Genomic DNA, 18707 nt, shown 5'->3' on the forward strand with positions numbered 1-18707 from the left:
CCCGGGCTCGGGGGCCGGTGCTGGGAGGAGCTGTCCGGCTTGAACCCGCTGACATGGCCGGGCACCCGGTGGGGTGGCCCACGCAGCGTCACAGGGGCATGCTGGACAGATGCGGCCCCCGAGGCTCAGGTCCACACAGCGGGAGGTGGCAGAGCTGGGACGGGAGCCTGGGGAGCCCCATGAGCCTCTGATGCACAGAGAGCTGACCGCCCCTCACCTCTGGTCGCCCCACGTGGCCGGGTCCCCTGTCCCCAGGGCATGGCCAGTGCCCCCTTTCCCGGGCGCCAGGCGAGCGGGAGCATCTGAGAGAGGGAACGAGAGGGAGGCATGGGTCATGGCATCCACCCCAGCCCGCAGGCTTTGCCCCTGGCCCTCCCGGAACATTCCGGGTTGGTACCTCCATTGTCTTCTCTCCAGCCCTGCCAGTCGGATTCCTCATCTCTCAGGTCCAGCCCAGACCCCTCCCGACCTGGGAAGCCTCCCCTAGACACCAGTTCTGTCTCCAGCCCTGGGCCTGGGTCCTGAATGGCAAGACTCTCAGGTCTGCCCAGCTCAGAGCTGCTGCGGGCGCCTGGCACAGTCTCAGGTCCCGGGCCGTGCCCAGTCCTCTGGGTGCCTGGGCCTGAGCTTTGGACGGGGGGACGGTCTGAGACAGACCCCTGTTCTGTGCAGACAGAGTTTCTCATCTACGACCCGCCCTTCTACTCGGCCGAGAGGAAGGACAAGGACTTGGTGGACCCCGTGGGAAAGTGAGTGTGTGCTCCTCCTCTCCCCCACCCCTCACACCCAGGGCCGGAGGGCGGGAACCCCCCAGGGCGAGGGCCTGCTGCCTGCCTGGACGGCCCCTTTGCCCTCCCCAGAGGCTGGGACAGGCTGGGAGGGCCTCTCAGGTGTGCTCACCCCGCGCCCTGCCCTCCCTTCTCGCCCTCTCTGACCGGGCCTGACTGCTCCCCCGTCCTCCCCAGCGCCCTGGACCCTCTGGCCGGGATCACCTACAACGCCCTGGACGGGCCCACGGACCGCCGCAGCTTCCACGGCAGCTACGCCGTTCAGGACGGGTTTCCGCTGTGAGTGCGGCCTGCCCCCCCACAGGGCCCGCGCACCGGGCCTTGGGGGCGTTCCTGCTGGGGCCAGCTTTCCTCTCCGGCGACGAGGCAGCCCCTCGGTGAAGGCTGGCGTGTGCCTGCCCGGCTCCTGGGAGGAAGGGCCTCCTGGCTGGGGCTGAGGGGGAGGGAGGGCCTCCTGCCTGGGGCTGAGGGGGAGGGAGGGGCCGGCTGGGGGCCGTCAGAGTCCGAGGAGGACGACAGGTGGCTGGGGATGTGGGAACCCCAGGGAGCAGCGGAGCAAGGCCCTGAGGGAGGAGGCAGTGGCGGCGGCCTCTGCGGAATGTTCTGGAAAAGGTGTGCCGGGATCCGGAGGACAAGCTGGCCGCATGGACTGGGACAGCGGTCAGACCTGGGTGATGGGCTTCTCCTCCTGTTTTAGTGGTAGATTCACACGAACCCACCCAGTTCTTTCCGAGAGGACCGGGCAGGGTGGAGGAGTCGGGCCTGCCCAGTGGGGACGCTTGGTCTCTGTGTCAGGGTCCTGGGCTCGGGGAGCAGGGACAAGCCACGTGCTGGGGCCAGGTCTCCCCGGCGGGGTCCACGCTGGTGACCCCTTCCTGGTCTGTGGCACAGCCTCTGGACGCCCCTGGAGCCTGGCCCGGACCCCCGCTGCCCCCCTCACACGTGTGGCTGGCACGATGGGTCAGTCCCGCGCCCTCGGCCACAGGAAGGCCCCTTTGACACCCGATGCATCTGCAGGGGGGCCAGACCTTGGCTCCTCAGGGCACCCTTTTCTTTTCCAACCGACCCCATGGCACCCTGAAGCCCCCGCCTCACCCCTCGGGGTCCCCACGGGCTGGTCCTCCCGGCGGCAGGCTGAGCAGGCCCCTCTCCACCCAGGAACCCCATGGGCCGCACAGGGCTGCGCGGGCGCGGGGCCCTCTGCTGCTTCGGACCCAACCACACGCTGCAGCCCGTGGTCACTCGGTGAGTCCGCCAGGGACAAGGTCACCCACTCGCCCGTGAGGGACTCACTTCCAGGGCCCTCCCCATCCGCCCAGAGAGCCCCGAGGACAACTCCCTTTGGGTACTTGGTGGCAGCCTCACAGCATGGCGCACCTCGAAATACAGGGCAGGCCCAGGCCCGTTCCCTTCCCAACAGAGCTCCCCTCACTACCTGTGGGTCCCCTCCCTTAGAGGCCTGTGGGAGGAGGGACAAGACAGCTAGGACCCATGGCCACGGATGAACCAAAAATAGGCAAGATGTGGCCCAGCCGGGTCCCTAAGAAATATTCTCCCAAGGCTGGCCGTGCTAGTCCTCCAGCGGCCACGGGATGGGGAGACACCCTGATGGTGCCGGACGGGAGCAGGTCCTCAGGGAGGACACAGGGCTGGGCCCTGGGGAGGCTGAGGGTGGGGGCTGCGGTGCTGGGGGCCTGGCACAGAGCCTGGGAGGGCAGGTGTGAGCCGGTCCCTCTGCAGGTGGAGGAGAAACCAGGACGGAGCCATTTGCCGGAGGAGCATCAAGAAAGTGCTGGAGGTGCTGGTGGTGAAGCACGTCCTGGCAGAGCACTGGGCCTTGCCAGGGGTGAGCCACCAACGGCCCCCGTGCCCCCGTCACTCGTCCTCCATTCATCCGCCCACCCTCTGCCCGGCAGTCCTGGACCCTGTCCCTGTCCCTGGCTCCTAATGACAAAGCTGGGGACTGGGTGGTGCTGCAGGTCTTTGGAATCGATTCCAGGGCGCTGGGCAGCTCTCGCCCTGCACCCCAAACCCCGTGGCTCCCACGTGAGGGAGTGTGGCTCTGAGCACCGGGCACGGAGGGGTGTCTGCTGAGCCTGCACTGGCCCCCGGAGTCCGAGGCGGAATGGACATGGCCGTGAGGGGCAGTGATGAACAAGCAGGGTCCCCTAGGTGGGTGGGGGCAGGAAGGGGCCGTGTCCATGGACAGGTGGCCTCCGGAGTGGCTGAGTGGCCGGGAGCCCAGGGGGGGCACAGAGGTGAGAGATGGGGTCTGGGGAATGCAAACAAACAATAAAAACACAGCCCTCCCGATGGCGGCCAGGGGGTGGAGGTCAGGGCACTGGCGACCTCACGGGGAGCCGAGAGCCACCAGAGTCCGGCGGGCACTCCTCCCAGGCTGTGCCTTTGGCCTCACAGCCCTGCTGTGGAGCCGGCTGACGTGGGCAGTGGGCTCTGGGCAATGTCACTCTGGCCCCGAGACAGTCAGACTGCCAGGCGCTGTCGGCCTGCGGCTCCGGGGGTCTGGCTGGCGGCCCATGCCGGGCGGGTGGCCAGCGGAGGTGGGCCCCCGGATGGCCTGTGGACGAGCCTTGCCTCCCTCTCTGCTCAGGGCTCCCGGGAACCCGGAGAGATGCTGCCCCGGAAGCTGAAGCAGGTCCTCCAGAGAGAGTTCTGGCCTTCCTTCGAGAGCCTGCTGCTGCAGGGCACCGAGGTAGGTGGCGCTCTGTGTCCCGGGCCCCGCGGCGCTGGCGGTGAGGCTGCAGGGGGAGCAAGGGGGACAGGGGACCTGCTCTGGCCCACGTCTCCCCGCTCCTGGAGGAAGGAGCTGGGACCAGGGGCCGTGGCTGTGGCTGGGGGCCTCCTCGCCTTCCCTCTCTGTCCCCATTTCTTCTCTAAGTCAGTGGGGCCAGGCTGTTGTAGGCCTCTCCTTCCCACACTCACCCCGGCCCGGAGCACAGCTGGCTCCCAGGGGGCCCTCAGCACCTGTGCCTCCCAGGGCAGAAGGGCTGGGGGTGCTCGCCAAGCCCCATCAAGAACGTGAGACTGAGTCCTCACACGTCAGGCCTATTTGCCTTATTGAATCCTTTTTTTAAAATTTTATTTCTTAAATATATTTTTATTGATTTCAGAGGGGAAGGGAGAGGGAGGGGGAGAGAGAGAGAAACATCAATGATGAGAGAGAATCATTGACCGGCTGCCTACTTCATGCCTCCTACTGGGGATGGAGCCTGCAACCCATGCGCCCTTGACCAGAATCGAACCTGGGACCCTTTAGTCCACAGGCTGACGCTCTAGCCACTGAGCCAAACCGGCTAGGGCTGAATCCTTTCTTAATTACAAAAGAAACATGTGTTTGCTACAGCATCCGAAATGCAGCCCGGTCACCGGTGAACATCAAAGCCGGCTACCCTCACACACCCTGTGCCACAGGGCACAGACACCTGCTTGCTTCTCATGCCCCCGGTGGCACCTGGGCGTGTGAGGGTAGAGGTGGCTTCGAGGTCCACCGTGCGGGCTCTGTCTCCGGCTCTCTGTCCACATGGGAGCGCACACACATACACACACTTCTTCAATAAGAACGGGCCGCGGGCCTCATTCTCTGTACCATGCTACTTCACTTCACTGGCGATGCTCATAGCTGTAGGTTTGTATTTGTAGGGCTTGTTTTTCACGACTGTATAGTGTCTTGCAGATTTTATATATTTTGTGCCATGCTTTGCTTAAACAGTTCTCTAGGTGGCACCTAAGTTGTCTCGGGTCCTGTTTCTGTGCATGTCAGGCCGGCTCTGACCTGCCCCCAGCTGGTCCTTATCCCTCTGGGACCCTGCCATCTCCCGTTTCCTTACTGGGCAAAAATAATTCGTTTATTTGTCCAGGTGATATCCAAACAGCATAAAATGAGCCATTTTAAAGCGAACCGTTCTGTGGCATCTAGTACATTGACTGCGCTGTGAGACCATCACCTCTAAATCAGAATATTTCTATCACCCCGAAAAGAGCCCCTGCACCCCATCAGCGGTCACTTCCTTCCCTCCCCCCTGCCCCTGGCCACCCCATGTGTGTTCTGTCTCTGCATTTGCCTGTTCAGGACATTAATGTTATGTGGAGCACACAGCGTGTGGTCTCCGGTGTCCGGTTTACTGTGATATTTTCAAGGCCCACGGTCATTTTTCAATCCCTCCGTGGACAGTCCAGTGGGTCCTGATGTCAGGCCAGAGGCCAGGAGGGACATGGGTGAGCCCGTGGGCCGCCTCAGGGTGCTGGTCAAGGCTGAAGGCTGGGGTGGCAGCCGCTGGACAGGCAGCGGGGAGCCAGGCCAGGGACCCGGGTGCCGTGCAGCGCTGCTCAGAGCGTCCCAGGGCCGGCCGAGCTCGGGACAGGGAGGCCCTTGTTCTGGAGGAAGCCGGCAGGCTCGGGGTCGGTTGGGGGGGTCTGGCTCACCCTGTGCTGCCCCCCTCAGGTGTACAAAGGCTACGTGGACGACCCTCGGAACACGGACAATGCCTGGATCGAGACGGTGGCCATCAGCGTCCACTTCCCAGACCAGAGCGATGTGGAGCTGAAGAGGCTGAACTCTGTATGGGGCTCGGGCCGCAGGCTCCCAGGAGGGGGAGGGGGGCGGGGCCTGTAGGGAGGGGGCTCCTGGGCTCCTGGGCCAGGGCCGGAGCTGCTGGGGACCCTGACATGTGGTCCTTCCGGAGCTCCCAGGCTTGCACTGGGGGAGGCCGGTTTGTATACCTTTAAGGGATACTGTCCCCTGAATTTAGCTCAATCCGACACGTCCCCAATCCAGAACTGGGACCACGAGGTCCCAGGGGACAAACCCAGGCCGTTATCTGCAGGATAAACCCTCCGAACGAGGTGCCTGCTCTGTCCTCGCCTGCGGGCTTTCGGGCTCTGCAGGCCTTTTCCGAGTTGTGTCCGAAGTGGGTGTCTTTTTTTTTTTTTTTTTTTTTTTAATATATTTTATTGATTTTTTACAGAGAGGAAGAGAGAAGGATAGAGAGTTAGAAACATCGATGAGAGAGAATCATCGATCAGCTGCCTCTTGCACACCCCCCATTGGGGATGTGCCCACAACCAAGGTACATGCCCTTGACCGGAATCGAACCCGGACCTTTCAGTCCGACGCTCTATCCACTGAGCCACACCGGTTTCAGCCGAAGTGGGTGTCTTTGCTCCGGGCGATAACAGCCCAGCGGAGGCCCAGAGGTGGGGGTCAGGGCAGCGTTTGGGGTCTGGGTGCTGGCGGCAGCTCCGGGGTGAGGATGTCCTTTCCTTGCAGCACCTGCACGCCGGCGACCCCGGGATGTCCGTCCGATGGCAGGTCGTGGACAAGCGCATCTCGCTGTACGCCAACCACAAGGCCATCCTGCAGAAGGTGGCCGTGCTGTTCGGGGCCTACTACTGAGCCCGGGGCTCCAGGGCCAGTCTGCCCCCAGCCCCTCGGAGATCAGGCTGCAGGGGCCACAGCCGTGGACCTCGGGGAGGATGGGGTTTGGGGACCTGCCACCCCTCAGCCAACCGGAGTCTCGCACCGGCATCTCCTCAGGACTGTGGTGGCCACGGGGACCCCGCCAGCCATCACTGCCTCTCCTGAGCCGCAGGCAGCCGGTTGAGGGGCTGGAGCCTCCTGACAACCTTGGCCTTGGGCCAGAGTCGAGTCTCTGGGAATGCTGTCATGAGCAGCAGGTCCTCCACCGGAGGCACATCAGCCCAAAGCCTGTGTCCCTGGAGCATTGGGGTTCCCACGTGGCCGCCTCCTCAGCCCATGGGTCCAAGATGGCCTCCACCGGGGCCTGACTCAGACCCTCGGCTGGCCTGGGGCGGGCCCTGGGGGAACCCCAGTTTACAGCCTGGGCCACCGCCAGGGCTGAGCAGAGGCAGGAGGCCTGTGAGCGCAGGCCTTCTCCAGAGACGCAGAGGGTCCCTGCCTGTGGGGGCCCAGGACCCAGCTCTCCTGCACACGCGCTCCCTCTGTCCCTCCCTGTGAGCCCAGGGAGCATGGGCGGGGATGGGGCATGCCGTTTAGTGTCAGCGGGCCACAGACCATCAGCATCAGCCATCAGGAGCATCAGGAGCAGGAAGTTGTCAAACCCGACCTTAAGTCCGCTGCCCCCAGCCACCTGGCGGTCCCCGGCCACCCGGCCAGCTCTCCGGTGCCTCCTGCTAATAAAGTGCCAGAGGGGCAGTGGTCGGGAGCTGTGTGTGGGCCACTGAAACCTCTACCAGCCCACGGCCACGCTTCCCGTGGCCCGAGGGCCTCTCCTGTGGCGTCTCCCCATGTTTGTGGGCTGTGTGAGTGTATGTGTGTGTGTCTGATTGTGCATATTTGTGTATGTGTGTAGATGTGTGTTTGTGTGTGTACGTGTATAGATGTGGATGTATATGTGTGTCTGTGAATGTGTGTGAGGGTGTGTGTGAGTATATGTGTGTGTACATATATAGATGTGGATATGTGTTTGTATGACTATATGTGTATATGTGAGCTCATGTGAGTGTATGTATGAGTGCATGTGAGCACATGTACATGTACATGTATAGATGTGTATGTGTGTATACGGAGTGTGTGTAAGTAAATGTGTGAGTGTATATGTGTGTGTATATATGTGTATGTATGTGTGAGTATGCATATACATGTGTGTTTGTGTATATGTGTGTATGTGTATATGTGTGTGGAAGAGTGTGTGTATATATCTTGAGAGTGTGTGAGGTATAAGTGTGTGTGAGTGTGTGTATATGTGAGTGTGTGTGTATATATGTACGCATACATGTATAGATGTGGATGTATGTATGCATATATGTGTATGAGCGTGTGTGTGTGTGTATGTGAGTGTATGAGTGTATGTGTGTGAGTGTATGTGTGAGAGTGTATGAGTGTGTGTGGGAGTGCATGCATGTGAGTGTATGAGTGTGTGTGAGTGTGTGTATGTGTGTGAGTGTGAGTGTATGAGTGTGTGTATGTGAGTATGTGTGAATATATGTGCATATACATGTATAGATGTGTATGTGTATATATGTGTGTGAGCGTATGTGTGTGTGAGCATGTGTGTGTGTGTGAGTGTATATGTGAGAATGTATGAGTGTGTGTGGGAGTGCATCTATATGAATGCATGAGTGTGAGTGTGTGTGTATGTGTGAGTGTGAGTGTATGAGTGTGTGTGTGTGAGTGTATGTGTGTGAGTGTGAGTGTGTGTGTGTGTGTGTGTGTGTGAGTGTGAGTGTATGAGTGTGTGTGTGTGAGTGTGTACAGGGAGAGCCAGTAGAGAAGACAGGCCTGGACACCCAGGAGCGGTACTGGAGGGGGTGAGGGCAGCCCTCTGCTCTGCAGGGAACAGCAGCCAGGACGGGGCAGTGGCTCTGAGGGACCTGCGGGCGGCTGGGGCTGTGCCGGCAGGGAGACAGCTCGGGGCCTGTGCTCTTGGGAAGCCTGGGAGGGGAACCTTTGCTGGCCTTATCTTAGGGTTTCCAGTCTGGATTTTCAAGAGCAGGAGAGAACCAGGAATTCTGGAAGATCCAGGAATTCAGAGATCTAGGAATCCTCGGAATGTAGTGGGGGTCACTGTGGCCAAAGCTGCAGGGGGCAACTTGGCCAAAGGCAGTCCCTCCACGAAGGCTCTGGGCCAGCAGGGTCCCTGGCCCTGGCTTTCTGCTTCCCAGGCAACAAGTAGGCTCCCGGCCAGCTGCCCTTGCCCCGCCTCTGCCTGGGAGCTGGCTGGCCTCACGGTGCCCAGCAGGCCTGGGCTTCTGTCTGAGGGTCCCATGGGCAGGTGGGAACAGTGTGGAGGCTGGGCACCAGAGGGCTGAGCCAGGCACAGTGGAAGGGCAGGGAGGGGGAGCAGCCAGCACACCCTGGACACGCCATGGCCCAAGTGAGGGCCTCCCAGGCCACTGTTCGGTCTCTGCGTGGGGAGGGCAGGATCTGGGCTCCCCGGATGTTTTGTTCATCTGCCTGATTCCATCCGGCCCTGGTGATGCCCCGCGCTCGGCTCCTCACTCCTCCCGGAGAGAAGACTCAGACCTCATCCTGCAGAACAGCCTCCTGACGGGGAGGCAATTAACCAGCCGCAGCGCTGCACTCGCTCCCTGGGGCCACGAGGCCGGTTCCGGGCGGATAAATAAGCCAGATAATCAGCCCGGAGCCCAATTACAGTAAGAAGGGTGGCCTGGTGGGCAGAGCACGTGGCCAGGACGGCATCGGAAGGGTGCTGGCGTGTTTGGGAACACTGACTCATGGCCCGGAATGGACAGCGAGCGAGGCTCTCACGGGGCCTGCGGCCCGGGCCTGGCCGGCAGCCAGAGCCTCCGGTGGACCTCTGACATCATCACTGGTCAGGGAGGCTGAGAACCGAGGGCCGGGAGACCGCTCGGCACAGCCTTCCTCGGGCACCTGGAACTGACCGGTCCGTCCACCCGTCCACGTGTACGGCATTCCCACGGGGGGCTCCCCGGTGAGCGGCACGCCTGCTCCACACGTTAGGAGCACACGTTCGTCATTGCACAGGTTGTGTGACCCACTGATGGATTTTTTTATGTTAACAAGCAGCACTCAGATCCAGATACATAACACCCGCCCCAGGAGCCCCTCCATCCCCATCCCCCCACCCCCATTCCCAACCCTATCCCCACCCCCATCCCTATCCCCTGTCCCCACCCCCATCCCTATCCCCTGTCCCCACCCCCATCCCTATCCCCTGTCCCCACCCCCATCCCTATCCCCTGTCCCCACCCCTATCCCTATCCCCAGTCCCCACCCCCATCCCTATCCCCAGTCCCCACCCCCATCCCTATCCCCAGTCCCATCCCGAGTTCCACCACCCCGGAGTGTGACCTGCTCTTGTATTTCCCATAAACAGAAACCCACAGTGTGAGCTCTGAGTGTCCGGCCCCTCCCACTCGCCCACATCCGTCCTGTACTTCTCTTGGTGGTCGCCATGTACCTTGTTTACTTTATTAAAATGTTCCATTATTTGCCAGAAGATAGTATACCAGCAGCTTCCTGGCTGACAGTATTTTAATCTCTGAGAGGCGGTTGGCTGTGGAAGGCAGAAATAATAATGTCTGTGGGTCCCTGCACACGTGGACACAAACCGTAGACCACAGCCCAGCCCCAAGGTGCGCGTGGGCTGCAGGGCGCTCACTGGTGGCGTGGTCCAGGGGGGCCTGGGGAGGGACTGGGATGCTGGACACTCTCTCCAAAAGCAGAAAACGGCACAGCGACCGCTACAGACAGGAGACTAAGGAGAGAAAATGGACTAAAAATACTCAATCCAGGGGAAGTCAGGAAAAGAGGACAAGGATCCAAGGGGCAGAGAGAGAGGCAGACAGACTGGAGTCCACCCGCCCCAATTATCCTTCACATGAGCTTTGAAGCAGTCAACGGGGAAGCACTACACCCGGAGCCTTAGCCAGTGTCCCTCATTTTTCCACGAACACTGTCTATTCGAGGGCCCCACGCCACATTTAGCTATTTCTCCTCCATCTTTTCCAATCCGTAACAGTGACTCAGGCCTTTCTTGTCTTTTACGACTGCTTCCTTCATTCTTGATGCGAACTGATCAGTCCCTCGGTCGCTGTGTGTCTGGAGTGCTCTCAGATTGTGTGTCTGGAGTGTGTCTGGGGTGCGCTCAGATTGCAGATGGTGCATCTGGGGCAAGAACACCAGCAAAGCGATGCGGAGTCCGTCTCAGTCCATCGCACCAAGAGGCTACATGATCTTATTCCTGGTGATTTGACCTTGGTCACAGAGTAAGGTGGTTATTATTCTCACCTTTGTAGTTAACAAACACATTTAAAAAAAAACACTTGATATCATGGAAATTCCAAAGGAAACCATGTATAAGACACTCAGGCTAAAAGCACAGGATGGAAAAAGGCAGCCCATATGAACCTAATGGAAAGACAGCTGGGGTGACTGTTAGTGTCAGAGCAGAGTTCAGGACAAAGAATCTGGGGATAAGAAAGGCCACTTTACAATGACAAGGTGACCATTTAATCAAGAGGACTTGATCTGAATATAGGCTTTCAAAATGCATAAATAAAGCAACAACAACCAAAAAAATACCACAACAACACAAAAAACAGAACTGCAAGGAGAAACAGATAAATCTACAAAGTCAGAGACTGCAACACCCCATTCTAATTAATAGAGCAAGTGGGAAGAAAGTCAGTCATAATGTAGAACAATTGACTATCATACCATCAGCAGATTAACACAGGCCATATTCTGGACCATAAAACCAGTCTCAACAAATGTAAAGGGGTCCAAAACATACAGAGTATGTTCTCTGACAGCAATAGATTTAAGTTAATAAGTAAAAAACAGAAAAAACTCTGGAAAATACCCACATGTCTGAAAACAAAATAACATACTTCTAAATCCATGGATCACAAAAAGAAAAGAAATCAAAAGGCAAGTTGGAAAACATTTTTAACCCAATAAATATGAAAATACAACATACCATCCTAGCTGGCTTGGCTCAGTGAATAGAGTGTTGGCCTTCAGACTGAAGGGTCCTGGGTTCAATTCCAGCCAAGGGCACATGCTTGGGTTTCGGGCTCAATCCCCAGTGGGGAGTGTGCAGGAGGCAGCCAATCAATGATTCTCTCTCATCATTGATGTTTCAATCTCTCTCCCTCTCCTTTCCTCTCTGAAATCAATAAAAATATATTTTTTTTAAAAAAGGAAATACAACATATCAAAATTTCAGGGGTACATCGAGGACTTTGAGGGAAATTTATAGCCTGTACCAAAGAAGAAGGCCTCAAATTAGTGACCTAGCTCCCACCTTAAGAACCCAGAAAAAGAAGAGAAACTTAAACCAAATGTAAGCAAAAGAAAGCATACCGATCATAGTGTAAGTCAATAAAAAAAAAGGGAAAACTCATAGAGCAACCAATGAAACAAAAAACTGGTTCTTTGGGAATATCCATAAAATTGACAAATTTCTCTCTTGATTGACAAGTAAAAGAAAAGAGTGAAGACATAAGTGACAAATATCAGGACTGAGAAAGGTAACATCACTTTACATTGAAAGATTAATAACAGACTATTATGAACAACTTTATGCTGATAAATTCAACAATTTAGATAAATGGACAATTCCTTAAGAAATACAAACTATCAAAATTCAATCAAGTAAAAAATAACCTCAGAAATTCCATCTCTACTAAATAGTTTAACAACATATAAAATGATACTACACCATGTGAATTTGAGGTAGGCAAAGATTTCTTGTGATTTATCCCAAGAACACAAGGTTGACTTAACACTTGAAAATCAATCAGTATAATCCATAATATTAACAGAATAAAAAAAGACTTTCAATAAATGCAGAAAACATTTCACAAAGTCCAACAAGCATTTCTGATAGAAACTCTCAGCAAACTAGCAATAGAAGGACACTTCCTAACACGGACACAGATAGTTACAAGAAACTTGCAGCCAACATTGTTTTTAATGGTGAAAGACTGAATGCTCTTCCCCTGATATCAGCAACAAGGAGATCTCCTCTTGCTTCTGGTCAGAATTAAACTAGAGTCTCAAGCCAGTGCAATTGGGCATGAAAAGGAATTTAAAACACATCCAAACAGGAGAGAAAGAAGTCATAATCTTTTTATTGACAGAGAAGATGATTGCATATATAGAAAATCCTGAAGTGTTTATTTAAATGTTACTAGAACTAATAAATGAGTTTAGCAAAGTTAAGATTAGAATACAAAATCCATTTTGTTTCTACACATTAGTAATTAAAAACCAGAAATGGAAACAAAAAAAATGCCATTATCAATAAATAATCAGAGATAAATCTGACAAAAGATGTGCAATATCTGTAACCAGAAACTATAAAACCCAGATGAAAGAAATAAAAGAAGCTCTAAATAAATGAAAGGATATACCATGTTCATGGATTGGAGACTCAATATTGTCAAGATGTTAATTCTCTCACATTGACTTATAGAATCAATGCAATCCCCAACAAAATCCTACTAGGCTTTTTTAGTAGAAGTTGGGAGATGAAGAAATACATCTTGGATGACCAAAAATATTATGAAAGAACAAAGTTGAAAATTTATACTTCCTGATTTCAAGAATTATTATAAAGATCCAGCTATGAATACAAATTGGAACATTTGCATAAAAATAGGCCAATAGACCAAATGAACATGGAGCATACAGAAATAGACTCATACAGATATGAATCACTGATTTTCAACAAAAGTACAAAAGTAATTCAGTAGAGAAATAATTTTTCAACAAACAGTCTGGAACACTGAATATCCATATGCTTGGACTCATATTTCAAAAAATAAACTTGGACTCATATTTCACATCATGTATCAAAATTAATTCAAGTTGGATATTAAAACCGAAGGCAAAACTTACACTATAAAAATCCTAGTGACTTTGAGTTAGGCAAAGGTTTCTTACATATGACACAAAAAGCACCATCCATATAAGAAAAATTGCTAAACTGGACTTCATAAAAAGTAAAACCTTCTCTTTGAAAAGCTTTTAAGAGAATGAGAAGACAATCCATAGACTCAAGGAAAATATTTACAAATCACTTATCTGATAAAGAACTTATATCCAGTGTATATAAAGAATTCTCAAAACTCAAAGAAAACAACCCATTTAAAGGTGTGTAAGAAATCTGAACAGAAAACTTCCCTAAAGAAGATACTTAGATGGCAAATAAACAGATGAAAAGAAGCTCACCATGATTAGTCACAGGGGAAGTATAAATTCAAACCACAAGGAGATTCCACTGCACACCTCGTAGAGTGTCTAAAATTAAGAAGGTGGAAATGCCAAGTGCTGGTGAGTGTGTGAGCACACACTGTGGGCAGGAATGTAAAGTAGTACAATCATCCCGTCAGTTTCTTTCAAATTAAACGTACAGCTACAGGTGACCCAGCCATTCCTCTCCTAGCTGTTTACCCAAGAGAAATGAGTATTTCTCCAAACATGGGTTGGACACAATGTTTGGATCACGTTATTTGTAACAGACAACCCAATGTCCAGGAACAGGCAAACAGACAGCAAACTGGAACATTCATAGGGTGAATGACTTAGTCAGCCCTAAAAGGAATAACTTGATAAACACATAATCATGCCGACTGAAGGAAAAATCTAGACCCCAAAAGCACAAACCTGTGATTCCATGTACATTAAATTTTAAGAAATGCAAACTTCAGCCACAGGCCCATCAGTGCTGGCCTGGGACCGGGCTCAGGAGGGGAGGGGGTACCAAGGGTGGGACTGGCGCAAGGACTGAGTGCATTACGGTGATGGTTTCACGAGTATATACAAATGTCAGAACTTACCAAATTTAGATGTGTGGGAGTTGTATACCAACCACCCCACAATAAAGCTGCTTTTAAATGCAGCTGCTTTTAAATGCTGCCGCTTACCCATGCCCTATCCTTTCCCAGGCCCACGTGCGCGGTCCCTAACACACAGAAGGTGGAGTGGAGTGAGAGTCCTGGGCAGGAGGGGACTCAGGGTGGGTGGAGACCCCACCTCAAGCCCTAGCTTCTGGGGCCGAGGGACGCACCGCAAGAGGGTCTCACCCCAAGGGCTTCGCGCAGATCCGAGGTCTGCAGGCCCCTTGCTTGCAGGTGTCAGCGCCAGGAGCGATTACCGCGCCCCCAAGCCCACCGCGCGCAGCTGGGTGGACCCGGGAGGGGCGGGGCTCTGTGCGCTCACGGACCCGCCCACCCTTGGGCCACGCCCACAGCCCCCCCGCCCACAGGCCCGAGACACGCCCACTCAGAAGAGCCACCCAGCCCCGCCCCACGCTTTCCCACAGGCCGCGCCCACGGCCCCGCCCCATCTGGCCCGTTAGTCCCGCCCCCAGGCTCCGCCCTCCACTCAGGCTCCCGCGTCGTCCTGGCCCCGCCCCACCCCTCCTCGCCGAGGCCCCGCCCCCAGGCCCCGCCCGCGAAGTGCAGGCTGAGCCCCGGCAGCCCCGGTGCCGGCCTCGGGGTCCCCGCCACGCCAGGGTGTGGCTCTGCCAGGCCGGGCTCCGGGCCACGGAGATCCTCGCGCGGAGCAGCCTCCGTTCGCGGCCGCGCAGGTAAAGCCCCCGCCCCTCCCGGGAGTGTGGACACCGCATCCCTGTCTATTTCTCGCCCGGGTTGGTTCCCAGGGTCCTGGGGGGTCCCCAGGGTCCTTGGGGATCCCGTGGGTGTCGGGGTCCCGGGGTCCCCGGGGTCTGAGCCCCTCCAGCCAAGGCTCCGCGCGGCCCCGCCACTCCACGCCCCAGCGCAGCGCGCGCCCAGGGCTTGGCTGCTCTCTTTTCTCCCTTTCCTTCCTTCCCAAGCATAACAGAAATGAAAGGCGCCCACCCCGGGGCCGGGGCCTGGTGGCTGTTCCCGCTAGGGCGGGCAGAGGAGAGCTTTATGTATTATGATGATTTTTAAGGGTTGTCAAAATTAGCAAAGTGCTAAGCTTCTGCAGCAGCCTGGCCGGCAGTGGTGAACCGCTGGTTCCCGGGTGGTTTGTAGGTTGGTTCCGGCTCTGCATTCAGTCTTCCCCATTCCCACCCTGAGGGGCAGGGAGGGGGTGGACCCCTGGCTGCCATCCCCCAGTGCTGTCCAGGCCCCTGGTTCCTGGGTGTCTGGAGGGTGTGTCCAGTTTAGGTGGCAGGGTTGTCCCACCGTGCTGATGGGTGCCTCCCCCCCTTCCTCCAACCAGGGGTCAGTAGAGCCTGCTCTTGCTCTTCTGGAGGCAGCGGGAGTCCCCAGAAATAAGTTACAGACTCCCCTCCACCCCCCCCCCCCACCACACTCACACACACACACACACACACACACACTGGCCAGAGGCTTCCATTTGCCTGTGGTGTCTTCTCCAAGTCAAGGGGTGCCTGGGTGCCGGCTGAACCCCGTGGACAATGCCGATTGCTCCTCTGTTTTAGGACCGGAAGAAACCACGTATTCCCGGCAGGCGAGGCCAGGAGTTTATGTCCGTATCGGAAGCAGCGCCCGGGGAAGTGGGGAAGGATGTAGGCCCACAGCCCCGGCCAGAGGAGCGGGCCGTCTGCCCCCAGGTGCGGTCAGGATGGGCCCCGCGGGCAAGCAGAGCCTCTGGTCCGCGCCGGCCCCCATGGGAGGGTCTTGCCTCCTCCTCCTCTTCTGCCTCCGCCTGGGCACCTCCTGCCCGCAGAGCTGCCAGTGCCCCGACCGCGACGGGGCCGTGGCCGTCCACTGTAGCGCGAGCGGCCTGCAGGAGATCCCCAAGGACATCCCCGCCAACGCCGTGTTCCTGAAGCTCGACGCCAACAAGATCGCCCGCGTCCCCAACGGAGCCTTCCAGCACCTGAGCCAGCTGAGGGAGCTGGACCTGTCCCGGAACGCCATCGAGACCATCGGCCCCGCCGCCTTCTCGGGCCTGGCGGGCGGCCTGCGGCTGCTGGACCTGTCTCACAACCGCATCCGCAGGATCCCCAAGGACGCCCTGGGCAAGCTCAGCGCCAAGATCCGCCTGTCCCACAACCCCCTGCACTGCGAGTGTGACCTGCAGGAGGCCCTGTGGGAGCTGAAGCTGGACCCCGACTCGGTGGACGAGATCGCCTGCCACACCTCCGTGCAGGAGGAGTACGTGGGGAAGCCGCTGATCCAGGCCCTGGACGCCGGCGTCAGCTTCTGCAGCACCCACCACAAGACCACCGACGTGGCCATGCTGGTCACCATGTTCGGCTGGTTCGCCATGGTGATCACCTACGTCGTGTACTACGTGCGTCAGAACCAGGAGGATGCCAGGAGGCACCTGGAGTACCTCAAGTCCCTGCCCAGCACCCCCGTGTCCAAGGACCCCCTCAGCCCCGCATCCTAGTGCCCGCTGAGTGCCATCACCCTGTGGCAGGTGGTGACGGGCTCATGCTCCTGGCGTTCCCCCGGCCAGGTGGTAGTCACAGCTGCTTCTGTGCAGTGCACTCTGGCCAAACACTTCCTCCAGCTGCACCGAGTCACCGCAACGCCCCTTGAGCCAGGCAACGCTCCCCTCGGACCCGCTGACGGAGGAGGAAACAAAAACTTAGAGGATGGACTGACTTGCCTGTGATGACACAGTCAGGAAACCCTCCGGTCGGGACTCAAAACCAGGCTGCCTCCAAGATGCCCCTTCCACTCGCAAGCCTCTCCCGTGTGGCGCCCGTGGGAGTGAACGCAGCCAGAGAAGGAAGGGCTTGTGTCCATGACTACGAATAGCCCCGGTGGAGTCTGGGGTGCAGGTTCGCCTGTCGAAGGCACAGGTGACCCTGCACTGCGGGACGGACTCGCCTCTGCTCCCCTAGTGTCTCCTGAACACACGGGACCACAGAGTCTGTCCGGAGCCGAACAGGAGAGAGGCCAGGCTTTCTAGAGAGGGAAGGGAGGGAACGGCCGTGCTTATTCTCAGAATGGTTGTGAGAGTTAACACTTGGACCCAAATTTCAGTCCAGTGAGAGGGGGGAAAAAATCCCAAACCTGAAACCAAAAACACCACAGAGAGGAACAGACAAGCTCGGCCCGCCCGAGTCCCACCGCCGTCTGCCCGGCTGGTGGGAAGGCCGTCACCACTGGTCGCCGCCGTGCCTTGCTTTTCTACTCACCGACACCACAGCAGCTCCTGTCCGAGGACAGGACTGATGAGTGACGCTTCAAGGCCAACCAACGGGACTCCTCTTCTCCAACAACAAGTTCTCCTCTCTCTCTCTCTCTCTCTCTCTCTCTCTCTCTCTCTCTCTCTCCCTCCCTCCCTCCCTCCCTCCCTCCCTCCCTCCCTCCCTTTCTCTCCTCCCCCCTCTCTCTCCACCTTTGCTGCCAGGACTCTCAGAGCTCAGTGAGTGCTTGATTTTCTTATACAGCTACACGTCCCGGGTAGACGTGACCTCCACCTGTATGACTGATTCATCTTCCCCCTTTTTAGGTTACTGTCTTTTGATGAGTGTTTATATTTTACACTATTTTGAACAATTTTTTTGGGGGGGCGGGGCGGTAAGCAAAAAGGGATAAATCGCTGTGAACTGAAGGTATGGAGGACAGAAGCCTCATCGAGCAGAAGCTCCGAAGCGATGAACGATGGCGGGTGGTGGGTGCTTGGAAAGTTCCGAGGGCCATGAATGTGGGGTTGAATTTACATGCCGATCCGGGGACCCAGCCGTGCACCAGAGACCCAAAAGGCTCGTCCCAACACGGCTGTGACTTCTTGGTCACAGTGCATTACCAAGGGCCCTCTGAGAGGCGCTGTACCTGTGTTCATGGGGGCAGGGTGGGGGGTGCAGGGTAAAGAGAGGGGCCAGGCGGGCGAGGGAGGCAGGGCTGACTCGGCCATCAACGCCCACCTGCTGCCCCACAGGCCGCCAGCCCACAGCCCTGCCCACCTTCCCGGTGACAACTCAAACCAGGAAGTCTGTCCACGCGTGTGACAAAGGCTGTGACCAGCAGGACATCGCCTCATTGGGCGATCTGGGTCCCCTTCCCCACCCATCCCCTGTGCCCTGGTGGGGACAGGGCCCCACCCCACAAGGGGCTCACCTCCTGAGGGCCTCCCTGATGGCTGTGACCCCTGGGTCGGGGGAAGAGAGCACCTCGGGCCCCGGGGCAGAGGGGTGTGTCAGGGTCCTGCCAAGGCCTCTCGTGTCCTATGGGTGCCACTAGCCTCAGCACTTTGGGGGCCCTTCCTTGCTGCTAGGGACCCCATGTTCTCTTACCCCCCAAATCAGCCACCCTGGATGCCACCACACGTGGCTCTTCCGGGGTGCATGGGAAGTAGGTGTGCTTTCCCCCTCCACCCTTTGCCGGCCCCCAGCCCGAGGCCACCTTCCCTTGGATGGACCCTGCGGGGGCGGGGAGGTGGACGAGGACCTAGAGCACTCAAGGGGTTCGAGAGCCGTCAGGGGCTGCCCACCTCCAGCCTTTTGGGGCTCCTCG

The 18707-nt window shown here is 56.8% G+C and overlaps 2 protein-coding genes across 12 annotated transcripts in view; both read left to right on the forward strand.

Annotated features, from left to right (window-relative positions):
* The window catches only part of TRPM2 (transient receptor potential cation channel subfamily M member 2), a 56832-nt gene extending 47073 nt beyond the window's left edge, over nucleotides 1-9759 (forward strand). For 10 of the 11 annotated variants that reach the window (XM_084872077.1, XM_084872080.1, XM_084872073.1 and 7 more), the window contains 8 exons: nucleotides 673-749; nucleotides 966-1067; nucleotides 1947-2033; nucleotides 2529-2634; nucleotides 3400-3501; nucleotides 5251-5367; nucleotides 5774-5875; nucleotides 6076-9759. In XM_084872077.1, coding sequence (XP_084728203.1) covers nucleotides 673-749; nucleotides 966-1067; nucleotides 1947-2033; nucleotides 2529-2634; nucleotides 3400-3501; nucleotides 5251-5367; nucleotides 5774-5875; nucleotides 6076-6201 — 819 coding nt within the window. In that variant the 3' untranslated portion in view covers nucleotides 6202-9759. The remainder of the gene's footprint in view (nucleotides 1-672; nucleotides 750-965; nucleotides 1068-1946; nucleotides 2034-2528; nucleotides 2635-3399; nucleotides 3502-5250; nucleotides 5368-5773; nucleotides 5876-6075) is intronic. The other variant, XM_084872083.1, reaches the window with a different exon arrangement.
* Nucleotides 9760-14732: 4973 nt separating this feature from the next.
* Nucleotides 14733-18021, forward strand: LRRC3 (leucine rich repeat containing 3). Its single transcript, XM_084871932.1, has 2 exons — nucleotides 14733-14869; nucleotides 15713-18021. Exon 2 carries the CDS (start codon nucleotides 15856-15858, stop codon nucleotides 16627-16629), a length of 774 nt encoding a protein of 257 aa, XP_084728058.1. The 5' UTR covers nucleotides 14733-14869; nucleotides 15713-15855; the 3' UTR covers nucleotides 16630-18021.
* Nucleotides 18022-18707: the final 686 nt, after the last annotated feature.

This window comes from Pipistrellus hanaki, assembly GCF_964339955.1.
Source record: "Pipistrellus hanaki genome assembly, chromosome: 2".
Lineage (NCBI taxonomy): Eukaryota > Metazoa > Chordata > Mammalia > Chiroptera > Vespertilionidae > Pipistrellus > Pipistrellus hanaki.